General features: G+C 41.0%; 1 protein-coding gene across 10 annotated transcripts in view; it reads right to left on the bottom strand.

Annotated features, from left to right (window-relative positions):
- DPP6 (dipeptidyl peptidase like 6) overlaps window positions 1-15755 on the bottom strand; it is a 1162044-nt gene that overhangs the window by 464808 nt on the left and 681481 nt on the right. For all 10 annotated transcript variants that reach the window (XR_003118544.1, XM_025379256.1, XM_025379255.1 and 7 more), the window contains one exon: window positions 2800-2914. Coding sequence is in view for 9 of the 10 variants with exons in the window: in XM_025379256.1 (XP_025235041.1) it covers window positions 2800-2914 (115 nt within the window). In the remaining variant the exon portion in view is untranslated. The remainder of the gene's footprint in view (window positions 1-2799; window positions 2915-15755) is intronic.

Here is a 15755-nt window from a genome sequence, read left to right as displayed (position 1 = left end):
ATAGCGTTTTTGATACACAAAATGTTTTAAGTTTGATGAGGTCCAATTTATCTATTTTTATTTGATTGCTTGCACTTTTGTTGTCACATGTAAGAAACCATTGCCTAATTCAAAGTCACAAAGATTTATCCCTATGTTTTCTTCTAAAAGTTTTATAGCTTTAGCTCTTATATTTGGGTCCCTGGTCCACATTGAGTTCATCATTGTATATTGTGTGAGTTGGGGGTCCAACCTCACTCTTTTGCATGTGAATATCTAGTTGTACCACCACAATTTGGTGGAAAGACTATTCTTTCCTCACTGAATGGTCTTGGTTCCCTTGTCAAAAAGTAATTGACTATAGATGTATGGGTTTATTTTTGAACTCTCAATTCTATTCCATTGATCTATATGTCTATACCTATCCTAGTACCATATTGTTTTGATTTCTGTAGCTTTACAGTAAGTTTTAAGATCAGGAGGTGTAAGTCTTTGAATTATTCTTTTTTGAGATTGTTCTGACTATTCTGAGTCATTTACATTTTCATATGGATTTCAGAATCAACTCGTAGTTTCTTTAAGAAAGAAAGAGGGATTTTGATAGAGATTGGGTTGAATCTGAACATCAATTTAGGGAGTATTGTCATGTTAATGATATGAAGTCTTTCAATCAATTTATATAAGATATCCTTCCATTTACTTAGGTCTCAATTTCTTTCCATTTTTTTTGTAGTTTTAGTACACAAGTCTTATACTTCTTTATTTATTTTGTTAAATTTATTCTTAAGTATCTTATTCCATTTTAAACTATTTTAAGTGGAATCACTTTCTTAATTTTATTTTGGGATTGTTCATAGTTCGTGGCTAAAAATACAAATGGTTTTTGCATTTTGGTCTGAAATCTTCCTTCCTGCTGAACTCATTTATTATTACAATAGGTTTTTTGTGGATTCCTTAAGATTTTCTATATACAACATTATGTCTTCTATGAATAGAGACAGGTTTACTTCTTTCTTTCCTATCTGGATGTCCTGGGGTGTTTTTTTCCCTACCTAATAGCTCTGGCTAGACCCTCCAATATAATGTTAAATAGCCATGCTGGGAATGAACATCCTTTTCTACCATCTCCTGGTCTTAGGGAGAATGATTTCAGTCTTCTGCTGCTCAGTATGATGTTAGCTACTGGGTTTTTCATAGACTCTTGTCAAGTTGAAGATGTTTTTTTCTTTTCCTAGCTTATTGAGTCTTTTGTCAGGAAAGGGTTTTTGGATTTTGTCACATGCTTATTATGTGTCTGTTCAGACGATCATGTGCTTTTTGCCCTTTATTCTTTTCATGCAGGTATAATATATTGGTTGATTTTCATAGAAGTCAATTTGTTTTTCCTGGAATAAATCCCATTTGGTCATGATATATAATCTTTCTACATGTAGTTAGATTCAGTTTGCTACTATTTTGTTGAAGGTTTTTACATCTATTTTCACAAGGGTTATTGGTCTGTAGTTTTCTTGTGATATCTTTATCTAGTTTGGTATCAGGGTACAGACCACCCTTTTCTCATTTAGGTTTTGGGGTAATAGTTTAAGCCTGGATTATAATTTGCCCACATTTGTTGTACCTGTGGAAAAAGGTTTTACCTTATAATATCTACTTTTTCTTCATCTTAGGGTCTAATGCTTGTCTATCTCTTTACTGAGGACTGAAACTTTTTTGCCCACACAAATAGGCATCTAATATGATAAAAAGAATGGATGAAACAGTTGCATACTGTTTTATCTATGGCCACAATGTTTTCCTATGATAACTCCTGTATTATTATTATTATTATTATTATTATTATTATTAGATGGAGTCTCGCTCTGTTGCCCAGGCTGGAGTGCGAAGGGGCAATCTTGGCTCACTGCGACCTCTGCCTCTCGGGTTCAAGCGACTCTCCTGCCTCAGCCTCCTGAGTAGCTGGGATTACAGGGGCCCGCCACCATGCCTGGCTAATTTTTGTATTTTTAGTAGAGACGGGGTTTCACCATGTTGGTCAGGATGGTCTCAAACTCCTGACGTCAGGCAATCCACCCTCCTCAGCCTCCCGAAGTACTGGGATTACAGCCATAAGCCACCACGTCCGACCCTATATTACTATTTTATAGGCAAAGGCTTTCTTCTGTCCCTAATCCTACCACTCTCTGGCTACTAAATTCCTACCATTACTCCATTAAGACCACTTTACATATTACCTTCTCCATGAACTTTCTTTTGAAAGATTTCTCTTTCTCCTCTCAACTCCAATAGCACTTTTCTTTGGCTTACTCAATAGTGCATGTATATATCTGTATTTGTTGTAGGTTTCTTCTGTTAGTTTTAGCGTCTTTTCTCCCCTGAGAGATTTATGACACTGGTTTATACTTTATGTAATCTTCAGTAGTACCTATTTAGCACCTTCTCCTGAGTTCACACTCAACATATGTTGTTTTAATAATTTTCTTAATTCACCCTTGATATAATGCCCAGAAATTCTATGAAATATATAAAATCATTATATTTATGCCACTGTCTTTTAGTTGATCAAGCATGAATAAGTAATTGTATAAGTAATTTTAATATGTGCCAAGCATTTCCATGTAGTAAACACCTTTATAAACAAATCCAAAACATATAAAATGAATTTTTAAAATTGAAACCATATTATATCATATGGCATAGCGAGAATTAGAACTTGGGAAAAATAAATTATGTAATAGGTGGTTACTTAGATAAAAATTGCAAGGTAAAATTATGCTCTTTTTCTCTGACAGCGACTTGCTTTTCCAAGAATGAATACAGTACCTGGTGTCAGAAGTATGACCGAGGTGACGATCAAGGAGCAGATGACCAGAATGACAAGCAGTGCAATCGCTATTCCTTTCCAATTCCTCTGTGGAGGGTTACTCCCCACCAGTTCCTAAAAAGAGCAACAACAAAGAAAATCCCAGTGAGTGAAATAAGGAAATAAAATACGCCAAATAGACATATTTCATTTAAATCAATAACCAAGACACAAAACAGTGAAAGAGGTATCTTCCCATCCTTGAAGCTACTATTAGTTCCCTTCTGTACCCTTCTGCCTTCAGTGCCCCAGAGCCTTGGGCTGTCATTTTCCTGTACGATGGCCAAATGTTACCTCAAGAAAGAATCTGATATTATTATGTTTACAGCCTTTGTGCAAACCTAATGCTCCTCCTCCTGATAAACCAGACTCTATAGTATAGGGTCATCTTGGAACTTTCCTTCTCCACAGCTAAACTCCATACCCTCATTGAATCCAATCCAACTAGGATTAAACTTGTCAGCTCCAAGTCCTCTGTCATCTTTCCCTTTTTTTACATCCATGTGATCAACTTCTATTTCAGAGTACCAAATTTAAATATTTATTTAGCACATGCTATGTGCCAATTTTCACCAACTTCTGCCCATCGCACTGCCTTCAGGCTTTTATTTTTTCTATATAAACTCCTCATTCAAGGTTTCAAGATTTTCCTGGTCTCTCTTCACTGGGCGACTCACCTATCCTTATTCTAGGTTTCAGTCCATTCCAGAGAACCTCTTGCAGTGCAGCAAGAGTGGCAGGTGAGAGAGGGACTCTGGAGACACTGCTAAGGGGTACTAAGGACTACATAAGTCTAGGAAATTCATCATGCATATTGGCTGCAGCGACCAAGTTTTCAGATCGCTGCAAATTAGAGGAATCATATAAATTTTAGTCGAAACTGTGATTCTTTGAGAGACAAAAAGGATCATATGAAAGTTTAATAATAATAAATATAATAGTTACATATAGATGATTATTATTAATTATACAGGAGTAAATAAGGACAGGTGGCCACACTGCAAAGGGACCACTTCTACCCATGCATAGTCTGGAGAATACCCTCTTATAGTGTACATAATTGCAACTCAGTAACCAAGCCAAAATGAGGTAGAATGAAGACGGTCTCAAAAAGTAGACAATGCAATGTATAAATATATTTTCATCAGAAATTAAAAGTTCATTAGAATGTATCAAATTGCTACAAACTAAAATAGACAATATGCAATATCATCCAAATATTTAATATTGGCTATATTGGCTATTAAATTAAGAAAAATTCACAGGGCCATTATAGGCTTAGTAGGAAAGAGTTCTACAGTAGTTTAGAATTTCTACAAGTCTTCATATTTGCCATCTATAACTTAATTCATCTATCAGAGAGTAGCTTTTTAGAACTTAAAAAGTAAGACTATCCAAGAGCAACAAAATAGCTACAGAAAGTTACACTGATTCAATCTCATTTCCTAGTAGGTAGTATTTTCTTTGGGAGAAAATCACTGGCCAGGGCCAAGGATAAGTAATTAGATCTTGCTAATTCAGCAGCTTTTCATTTCACCCGAATTCAGAAAGAAAATAAGCCCTTTTTGTCAAGTCTGTGACTAGCAAGAATCTTTCAGTGGTACTATTCATACAAGCAACCTAGTGCACGCAATTTTTCACAGCCCAGTTAACATTCCTCAAACACGGTTAAGATGAAATTCCAAGGAAACCATTAAAAACAGAATGTCAAGATCAAATCTGATTCATGAACCAGAATGATAAAATTAATGTTGTCTTCATTAACTCAAATAATTGATATCTTTTGAGTATTGTTTCTATTTCATTTTTAATTTTTAAAAATTTTTTCCAGCCCAGGCTGGAGTGCAGTGGTGTGATTGTTGCTCACTGCACCCTCGACCTCCTGGGCTCACATGATCTTTCTGCCTCAGCCTCCCAAGCAGCTGGGACTACAGGGGTGTGCCACCAAGGCTGGCTAATTTTTATTTATTTTATTTTTTGTAGAGGTAGGGTCTCACTATGTTGCCTAGGCTGGTCAAACTCCTGGGCTCAAGCAATCCTCTGGCCTCAGCCTCCCAAAGAGCTGGGATTACAGGCATGAGCCACCGAGCCTGACCTGAATATTGTTTCTCATAAGAGTAATCTAGACTTCTAAATTCTGTTTTAAACACATTTATTATATAATAGATGCATTGGTCAAAGTCCATATGCAAATAAAACAAAACAACAAAAAAACCCTAGGACTTTGGATTTGCATCAATTACTTGACCAGCCAATAATGTGACTGATTTACTTACAAAAGTTCATTTGAACGAATGTTGCAGTGATAAGCCCCTCCCTGGCCCAAACACACTCATGATCTGACAGTGGCTGGATATTGTTCCAGATCATGACATAGAGAATATTATTTAGAAAGATGTTTTAGAAATAAGTTAAGATATTTGTAAGACATATGACATGAAGTAAAGTTGAAGGAAGTGTTTAGCCTCAAATACCAAATACTTAAAAGTCCTCACTCATTTGAAGGCATATCACGTGGACTGGGGAGCATGTTCCAGAAAGCAGAGTTAGAACCAAAAGGAAATTTAACACAGGCGAATTGTGCAACAGAGAAACTTCAGGATGTCTAACCATTGGTACTGCCTGATAATAGAAAGGGCTGCTTCACCCAGAAGTGAGCAGGGTAAATGGCCATCTCATGGAAATCCTGGGGGACTGATCCTTCAGGGAGGAAGTCAGAAATAGATGACATTAATAAGGAGGAACACAGCAGAAGTTCTATGGACATATATAAGATAGAGATGAAAGATACAAAACTGTGGAAGCTGGTACTGTGGGTAAAGAAATGAATGAGAGTAAGGACACTTCATGAAAGGGGGGCAAAGACTATGCTTCTTCCATGCCCACTGGACTAAGATAAGATTTTGCACAGAAAACCAATCTGGTATATATTATTGAATGAAAAAATGCACAGTAAGATGACCCAGAGGCATCGATGCATATCCTACTCGACTGGAGTGATTCTGGATCATATGCATCGTTTCTTAGGTACAGATGCATCACATTGTCTTTCAGGCAGCATTGTTGCATTAAAACCCACAGGGATAAAGATACTCTTTACTAAATTCCATTTTTATTTGCCAAATTTTGTTTTTCAGGGTGCAGGAAATTTTCTTTTACTACACAAGCAACGTTGTAACAACAATAACGGCAAACAAATTAAAGAGGAAAAAAGTGATGAAAAACCTTGTTAATCACCTTGCTCTCTCCAAAAAATTGACTCCTTAAGGCTTTTACATATTCATTTCTATTTCTGGCCTATATACACATTTAACTTTTAAATAGGTACAACCATAGCATAGATATAGTTTTCAAGTTAGAATGCAGGCTAATATGTGTTTCTTTGAATATCTAATTTGGCTTCCCAAATTCAGACTTCCTCCCAACTTGCAGGCGTTGAACTGTTAAAACTTTGAGTCGGATTGACTCTGCTTTCTGTGAAAGTCAAGAGAACTCCCTAGGTTATCCCCTGGCACACTGAGTTTCAGTAGGTGCGTTTCTCAGTAGAATTAGATATGTTTTGACTAGCATGGTGAAAGTGAGGCTATAACATATTCCCTATTCTGTGACAACCCGCATACTTTGGAGGTCCATTAAAATGGAAAAGTATGTTGACAATTAACCATTTTCTTTAAGAAGAATAAGTCTTCTACCCAGTGATCCATATCCATCCATCCATCCATCCATCCACCCACACCATCCATCCATCCACATTCATCCACCTATCCATTCACCCATCCATCCATTCATCCATCCATCCAGCCACATTCATCCACCTACCCATCCATCCATTCACCCATCCATCCATCCGTCCATCTATTCATCCACATCCATTCACCCATCCATCCATTCATCCATCCATCCATCCATCCATCCATATTCATCCACCTATCCATCCATCCATTTACACATCCATCCACTCATCCATCCATCCATCCATCTATTCATCCACATTCATTCACCCATTCATCCATTCATCCATCCATCCATCTATTCATCAACCTATCCATCCATCCATTCACCCATCCATCCACTCATCCATCCATCCGTCCATCTATTCATCCACATCCATCCATTCATCCATCCATCTATTCATCCACATCCATCCATCCATTCCCCCATTCATCTATCTATTCATCCATATGCATTCACCCATTCACTCATCATCCATCCATCCATATATCTGTCAATCCACATCCATTCATCCAACACATGTTTATCTTACTATGCCAGGTTAGGTTTTGAGAACCTTGAATACAGGAATGGATAAAACAGACACTGACACTCTTATCAACTGAAATTGAATGGCTTTCATTTTTTTCATATTTTTTTTCTTGTAATCAAGTGCAGGAATGGGGGAAGGGTCAAACAATAAGCAGATCAGCTCATGAAGAGAAGAGAAAAGCAGGACAATGGGGCTCTGAGAGCTGTTTGCATCAGAGAGATCTCTAGCAAAGTGACATCTGAATAGAACTGAAGGAATCTGCAGAGCTGACATCTGAGAAGACAATCCAGATAGAGGGAGTGGCAGGTGCCTGGCCTGTGAGACAGCATAGGCTTCAGTGGAGAGAGCAAGGAGGCAGTGGCCACAGTGGGAGAGAAAGGTGACTGTTCTGAGAGAGGAGTTTGGGGGCAGTAAGGGGCCAGGGAGTGCAGAGCCTGAGAGCCAGGTGCAGGCTTCCACTTACCTCTGAGTGAAAGGGGTGTGAGCACAGCAGTGTGTAAATAAGGCTCCCACTAAGGAAGGTGGCCAGGGTAGCTGCTTAGAGGAAACACCTGCAGAAGTCAGGGTGGGAACAGGAGCGGCCAACAAGTCACAGGGCTAATGGGGGTCTGTCCTGGGTGGCAGTGGTGGGTGTGGTGGGAAGTAGCTGAATTCTGGGCATACGATAGAAAGATATTAGCCAACAGCGTTATTCTGAGAAGGTCATACAGACCTAGGTGTCAGGATATATTTATGTGTCCCTTTTGCATGTAAAGCCCTCTCTGAGGCTCTAGCCTTCTGTTTCCAAGAAAAAAAACACCCTTTGCACCTGTGACATGGCAAGTCTGTCCTCTTTCTACCTCTAAGCCAAATCTAGGTTCTGCCCCACTCCACTCATACCTTATTGTTCCTGGAGCAAGCCATTCCCTTCCATGCCCCCTTTCCTCAACACACCCTACAACTTTTCTGTTTCCTGGAATTTCCCTTCATCTTCATTTTGCCAGGCAAATTCCCTTGCAGTCTTTACTTATCAGCTAAAATATCACCTGTGACACTGTAGGAAGTCGTGCCTGGTTTCCCCGGCATTATTCTTCCCCCTGGACATGATCACAACACTCTGTGAGTGCCTTTCTGTAACACTGTTCCACTGTTAATTTATCCGTTTAATATATATTACCTTCATACATGTATTCATATATTATCATCACGCATGTGTCATTGCTAGGGGGTGAATTACTTAAGGACACAGTTATCTTCCTGTGTTCAACGTCTCAATGCCTGGTACGAAACCTGGGATAACACAGTACACAGAGACTGTGTGGGGTGGATGAACGGACAGATAAACGCCTTTACAAGTAACGAAGGCGATCACTGATGAATGCAGAAAGCAAAGGGTTAATGCAAGCCCAGGTGCGTGAATGAGGCCGTAAGCAGCAATGGGTCCTGCAAGATGTAATGCAAACTGACACGCGCTGGTGGCAAACCTGTCCTTCGTGACATCACTGCTGCTCACACTTATTTTTAACTCAGGCAAAAATAAAACAAACAATGAACTAAAACCAAGCTATACGTTTTCTATGTTGTTTGGTCATTTGACACATCAAATTCACCTTTATCCAATGTTATTATCTTCGTAACTTGTGATTACAGCTTGATTTTTGTGTGTGCTAATTGTATATCTGAAGTGCAAGAAACACAGATGAAGATAATAATTACAGACACCACAATGTCTATAAACTGATTCAGGGAGGGCCCGAATGCAGGCTGCTTTAATTTTCTCCCCAGTGACAGCCGATAGAACCCATGCTTCTCCATCAGGGAATGCATTCCTGTTCTCTCCTCTCTGTGTCAAAATCTGACACATCTCGTCTTGGCCTGAGCTTCGTATCTCTCATGAATTTGCCTTGCTACCTTTATCAGACTTTGTGCCTTATGAAGAGGAGAAGATTCAAATGAGAACTCTAAGGTGAAGATGATTTTTGAATGCTGCAAGGAGGAAAGGAGTGGGAGACAAAAGGAACTGATTGCTTAGGTGTTTTGACGATGAAATGTAAATGTATTTGAAAGCACACTATAATTTATCAAAATTACAGAAACATAAGATACTAATTTACTATTTATTGCTATCATCACTAAGTAATGTTTTAGCAACATATGATACGTAATAGAGAAGGAACTCGAAAGGGCATTAAATTTCCTACTCTTGATAAAGAAAGTGAAGGGGCTAGAGTGGTCACATTCCAAAACCTGTGATCCTCCAAATTCTTGTTGCATCCTGAGCTTTAATGAGGGGAAATCAGAAATTCAACTTGTGTTGGGTCCTCAAAGCAGACTGATCCAGGCTATTGGATCCATAATTGTGACTCCACAATAAAGTGAGGCATTCCTCAAGCAGCCAGTAACCACGGTGGATGTTCCAGGCACACATCCCACGACATGCTTGTTTCATGTAATGTAAGTCTTGCCTTATGCAGCAAAAGGGACAGAAGAAGTCACCTCCAGCAGAAGTGAGATTGGAGGATGATTTCACGATCAACCAAAGCCTCTTCCTAAAGACACACCCCTGCAGGAGAAGACTGGAGCAATCAGGGGCAGCACGGCAGGGACCCCGGGGACAGCTGAGGTCCAGCCTTGCCAGCCACAGTGGGGACAGCTGGCAATTGTGCATTCTATGTCCCTTAGCTAAAGGCAGAGGGGTCAACCAGATGGCCTGCTCACTAGGGAAGGAGGAAGTGAAGTAAATTATTTCTCTCATAATAATCTATCTTTAAACCAATCAATCTCTTCTTCTATCAGGCAGCCCGCAGAAGTATATTAAGACTAGAAGACAATGTCTCGCTCCCAAAATGGAAAGGGGCCTTTTCTAGGATATAGCGAGACCCAAGGTTAAGTCATTGACAGCTTTAAATAATTCCAGAGGATATGTATAAATCAGCGGCTGCTTTGGATTCACAATGCTGGCTGGAGATGGAAACACGAGCCAGTCTTGTTGGAGCAAGAGGACCCTCACTCATCGTCCAATAAAGCATTGCATGCTCTTAGCAGGGGAAGCTCTCCCACTCCCCGAGATGCTCCTTTCCTTATGACTGTCACTTTGTTTCTTGTGAGTACTTCTGAGGTGCTTTTGCTGGTTGTAGGGGTGAGAACGGGATAACGGATATGGCCACAAGGTATGAATTAATAACTGCAGAGACTGCAGGCGTGGGCGGCTGAGCAGCCCTTTCAGAAATACGGAAGTAACCAACGCAGGAATGGGAGGCGGTGGTGGAGGAAGACGATGTCATCCTATCTTCCCCAATACTTCCGTTTATTTCATTAATGAGAAGTTAATTTTGGTTGATCTGCCTAACTTTTGAGGACTGGCAATTAATTACGCATCATCATCATCATCTTAGTGGAAGCAGAGGAGATAATGTTTCTGGTACATCCAGACACAAACCTGCGGGTGCCCCTCTTCCCCTGGGCAGTGTCCACCACGTCCTCCATGTGGAGAAGGGACGTCTCACTGCTCAGGTTCTCCCAGGGCTCTCCCACACCCTTTCCGTATGTGCCTCACGGACTCATCTGTGATGCACTCTACTTTTCTCAAATACATTTGGGAACTTCTAAAGTTGCCTGTTTTACATAACATGACTTGATGTTGCTGTGTGAGGGCACAGAACTTAGAAATCCTATCCACCACCCTTACTGAGGCAGCTGTCAGCCCTTTACTTGAAGGTCAGCAAACCTGTGTTTGCAGAATTAACTTCTGCTCTGTCAATCCTTCTAGAAAACAAACAAACAGGCAAATTATTGATGCAATAGCTATCTGTTAACATTTCTTCTTGATTATTTTTACCTGCAAATTCTGAGTTCAGATTATTTTAGGCTCTTCAGTTTAATTGACAGGGCCTGATAGATTCTTTTATGAAATTGGTTCAAAATGTAAGTTAGTCTTGCTTTCAGGGCTCAGTCTACTTTGGTTCTATTTTGATATAATGTTTTAAAGGTATCAAGTTGTTCTATATATTTCCGAATGCAGCAGCACTGTGACCCGATCATCCACAGAAAAACATGTCCCAACACATCAGGCCCAAGACAAATCCCTTTCAGTGAAAAGATGGCTATGAAGTAAGCCACAGAATTTAAAATTGAGCATTTGTATCTTTCACCTTGCTGTGTATGATAACAGTGTCTGAAGGCATCTTTAGATAATGGCTGTTTTTGCATAGACTCACTGAAACCCACAGGCGATTTTGAGATGAGTTTTCTATACTGGGTAGCTTTTTGGCATGCTCAACACATCACTTCCCAATGTCAAAAATCCCTGCAGGCACTCAGTAAATATTAAGTAACTAACAAACGAGTCTCAAAGGCAAGAACCACCAGCAATTGAATGGCAGAGACTAAAATAATTTGAGCTCACTTTTTAAAAAGGGCTTGGCACCCTGGTACAATGTTCCAGCATGGTACAGAGGCATTGCGAAGAGTACCCCAGTCAGATGATCTCAGCTGCCCTCCTCCTCCACCCATGGGCCCCGGAAGCCACATTTCTAGTCTGTGAGCCCTCTCCTCTCCTCCTCAGCCAAAGACAATTAATTGGCCTAACCTAGGTCAAAAGTCTGCTTCAGGATTTGCGGTGTGGGATTAAAATATTCCAAGTCGTTCTTGGCTGCTGTCACGAACCATGAGAACGGAAGGTGGGGAGGGAAGTTAAGTGCCTGCTGCCATATGGTGTACGGATTCCAAAGGAAATAAAGCAGATTTACAGAATGAGAGGAATGAAGAAGAGAGGCTCAGAACCAAAGAGAATGAAAAGCAAAGGACAAAGGCAAAAAGGTAAGAAGCTCAAAGAGACAGAATGAGTTCCTCTTGGCTTTCCATTTCTGGATGTACTTTTCCTCCTGAGGCCTGGATGCATTTTTCCCTTGGATTTAATAATACACTCCTGCTACTTTAGGAGATATTTCTTTCTTTTCTTTCCTTTTCTTTCTTTCTTTCCTTTTTTTTTTTTTTTTTTTTTTTTTGAGATGGAGCCTTGCTGTGTTGCCCAGGCTGGAGTGCAGTGGTGCAATCTCGGCTCCCTGCAAGCTCCACCTCCCAGGTTCACGCCATTCTCCTGCCTCAGCCTCCCGAGTAGCTGGGACTACAGGCGCCTGCCACCATGTCCGGCTAATTTTTTTGTATTTTTTAGTAGAGACGGGGTTTCATCGTGTTAGCCCGGATGGTCTCGATCTCCTGACCTTGTGATCCACCCACCTTGGCCTCCCAAAGTGCTGGGATTACAGGTGTGAGCCACGGTGCCTGACCTTTAGGAGTTATTTCATTTTCCTTGCTTAAACTAGTTTGAGTGGATTTCTGAAATCGAAAACAAAGAAGCCGAATGCACAAAGAAGCAAGCATTGATGCTTCATCCAGCCACCTGCTCCCCAGCCCTGCACCATTTCTGAGAAGGCATTTCCTGAGCGGCGTGCTCCTATGTTTTCCGGCATGTTCTACCTACACTTACACTTGAAAACTAGGTGGAAATTCCAACCACATTCTTGGTTTACAATTGAATTTAGTTTTGTTTTATTTTTTGAGATGGAGTCTCACTCTGTCACCCAGGCTGGAGTGTAAGTGGTATGATCTTGGCTCACTGCAACCTCTGCCTCCTGGGTTCAAGCATTTTTCCCTGCCTCAGCCTCCCCTCCCAAGTAGCTGGGATTACAGGCATGAGCCACCATGCCTGGCTAATTTTTGTATTTTTTGTAGAGACTGGGTTTTGCCATGTTGGCCAGGCTGGTCTTGAACTACTGGACTCAAGGGATCTGCCCACCTCCACCTCCAAAAGTGTTAGGATTACAGGCATGAGCCACCACACTCGGCCTTTGATTTACAATTTTAAAATAACTAATTTGCTAATTTGATGTATACATTTTCTTTGAAAAGGCTGGAGATTCTACTAGTAGGTATAGTTATTTTCCCAGGGAAACTGAGTGAAATTTTGCAATTACCTTAACAGATTTTCAAGAATCAAATTTGTCATCATCCACCAGCCTTGTAGTATGGGCCCCTCTGTGACAGGAGGAAGCTAATTTAAGTGGAAGCAAATGCCAGCCAAGACAGTTGGCACGGCAGAATGTTCACGGGTCTCAAAGAGGATGGGCTGTTCCTGAGGTCTTTGCTATTTTAAGTATCAAATTACTCAAAAAGAAAGCTGTAGTATTTTTAAACTATAGCTGGCCTAGAATGGAATCTATTCATCACATCCATGTTAAACAACTATTAGCCTAGTATCAGCATTTTCACATAGTCCAGTATAATGGAAAAACAAATAGCATCAGAGAAATGATAGGCTGCAGAGAGGCAATTGATGAGTAATCGCACTATCTTAATTCACCTGCAACCTTAGTCTCCTTTGTCAGGGAAGCTAACATAGTCGTAGGTACCAGGGAATGGGATACGGACATCTTCATGAGGTGTCACTGGTCTGTCTACCAGAGTGGTGTATTCCGTGTAACAGAATGCCATATAGCCATGCAAATCACAACCTCTGACCACATGCACAGCACGAATGAACCTCACAAATATAATTTTAAGTGACATAGATCAGACACTGAAGAATATAAGAGGAATGTTTCTATTTGTAAAAAGTTCCACACAGTGGGTAAACCACACTCAGTAAGTGGTTCACATGTAAGTCCATGAAGACAAGCCAGAAAGACATTTCCATGAAACCCAAGACGCCACATAACTCAGCGGGGAGAGAGAAGTTGCCACTGGAAAGAGGAAGTCCAGGTACAAGAGCTGCGGGGTATTGGCTGTCCTCTGTTTCTAGACCTGGATGGGTTATTTCACATTAGGAAATTCAGGTCACACTCACCTGGTAAGCTGTGAGTTTCCAGGTTCCACAGTTTTTGCATTGTAATATTTCACAATAGCAGTGGTTAACCACATGTACTGGATCCCAATGTTGTGAGAGTGAGCAACGGCCTAACATGGTGAACTGAAGAGACATCCTTACACTTGCACTCGGTGGGAGAGAGACCTCAGGCAAATCCAGTGACACTGTGAGGTGGGACAATGGCCAGGAATTCCAGGTGCCATGAAGGGTTATAATGATGGGGCACGTGCTGACTTTTACTGAGGTGTTGCGGCAGGCAAGGGCGCTCTGAGCAAGAGAATTTGAGTTGAGAGTTGAAGAGTATACAGGAAGGAGGCGGTGAGCAGCCAGGGCAGGTCTCCTGTGCAATGGAGCAGTTGTAACCTAGTGCATGTGTGGCTACATGTCAGGAGTGAGGTGTGAAGCATCTGAGATGAAGCTGGACAGGCACAAACAAAACCAGGCCCAGCCTCGTGGACTGTGCCACTGGTCTTGCATTTTATCCAAACCACAATAGGGAGCCAGGGGAGGATTCTGTAAGCCACCTCAAATAAGTTCTAGAAGAAGTCAGATATTAATTATTCAGTTTGTCTACTGACATCAGTGCCTAGAGAAAGGCCAGGATTGGTTCCTTCTCCCACTATGCCTTAAAATGTGTGAAATATCAGGCCAATGTGGAATCGAGCACCTTAAAAAGTAAGATATTCACGCAGCAACTATAAAAATATTGGGAGAAAATAAACGACACATACCTGACTGCAGGATCTCCCATTACACCGCTTCCTTCTATTGTCTAAATGTATTTTCTTCCTAATATTTATTCACTGTGAAAAGCTCTGACATAAATTTGTTTTATGTATCATGGACCATTTCCTATAAGTAGAAGGTAGCAACAAATTACAAAATCAATGGTGCACATATCTCAGGATGGTAAAACAGCCTTCTAATCATTGTATTTCCATATTCAGGAGGACAACAAATGACTTTAGGATGGCAAGAACAAGTTTTAAATAACATTCAGCAGCTGACACGTGTCCGTCAATAATCATCCAGGAGACTGTTGGGTGCACATCCCCATCTCTGTTTCACTGGCTCATTTACTCAGTCTTCATTACTGGTGGCTCTTATCTTTCCACAAAGGTGCTAACAGCCAACACAGACCATAATTAACCCAAGGACCTAGGGGTAGATGGAGGAAAATGCAGGACTCTGCATGGCTTCAACCTCACAGAAGATAGCAAAGAGGCTCCGATGAGGTCAACTCCACTAGTGAAACTGATGGGGAAGCGTTGGCCCGGGGCAGCCTGTGGCAGCGACTCACATGAAAGTGCAATTAGTTTGGTGTGATCTCTCTCAGTACCTCCCTCCCTTCTTCCCTCTCCCTCTCTCTCTCTCTCGTCCTCCTTCTCCTTCTCCTCTCTCTGTCTCTGTTGCTCTGTCAATGTCCCTCTACCACTCTCTCTCACACAAACATAATTAATGCCCAGTAATCCACAATTTAAATGAAATTCTCGGCCAGGCACGGTGGCTCACACCTGTAATTCCAGCACTTTGGGAGGCTGAGACAGATAGATTACCTGAGGTCAGGAGTTCGAGACCAGCCTGGCCAACATGGTGAAACCCCATCACTACTAAAAATACAAAAATTTTTGGGGCATAGTAGCGTGTGCCTGTAATCCCAGCTACTCTGGAGGCTGAGGCAGGAGAATTGCTTGCACCTGGCAGGCGGAGGTTGCAGTGAGCCGAGATTGCACCACTGTGCTTTAGCCTGGGTGACCAGAGTGAGACTCCATCTCAAAAAAATAAAAATAAAAATAAAATAAATTCTC

Source organism: Theropithecus gelada, chromosome 3 (assembly GCF_003255815.1).
Source record: "Theropithecus gelada isolate Dixy chromosome 3, Tgel_1.0, whole genome shotgun sequence".
Taxonomy (NCBI): domain Eukaryota; kingdom Metazoa; phylum Chordata; class Mammalia; order Primates; family Cercopithecidae; genus Theropithecus; species Theropithecus gelada.
This window is presented reverse-complemented; position numbering and strand designations above follow the sequence as displayed.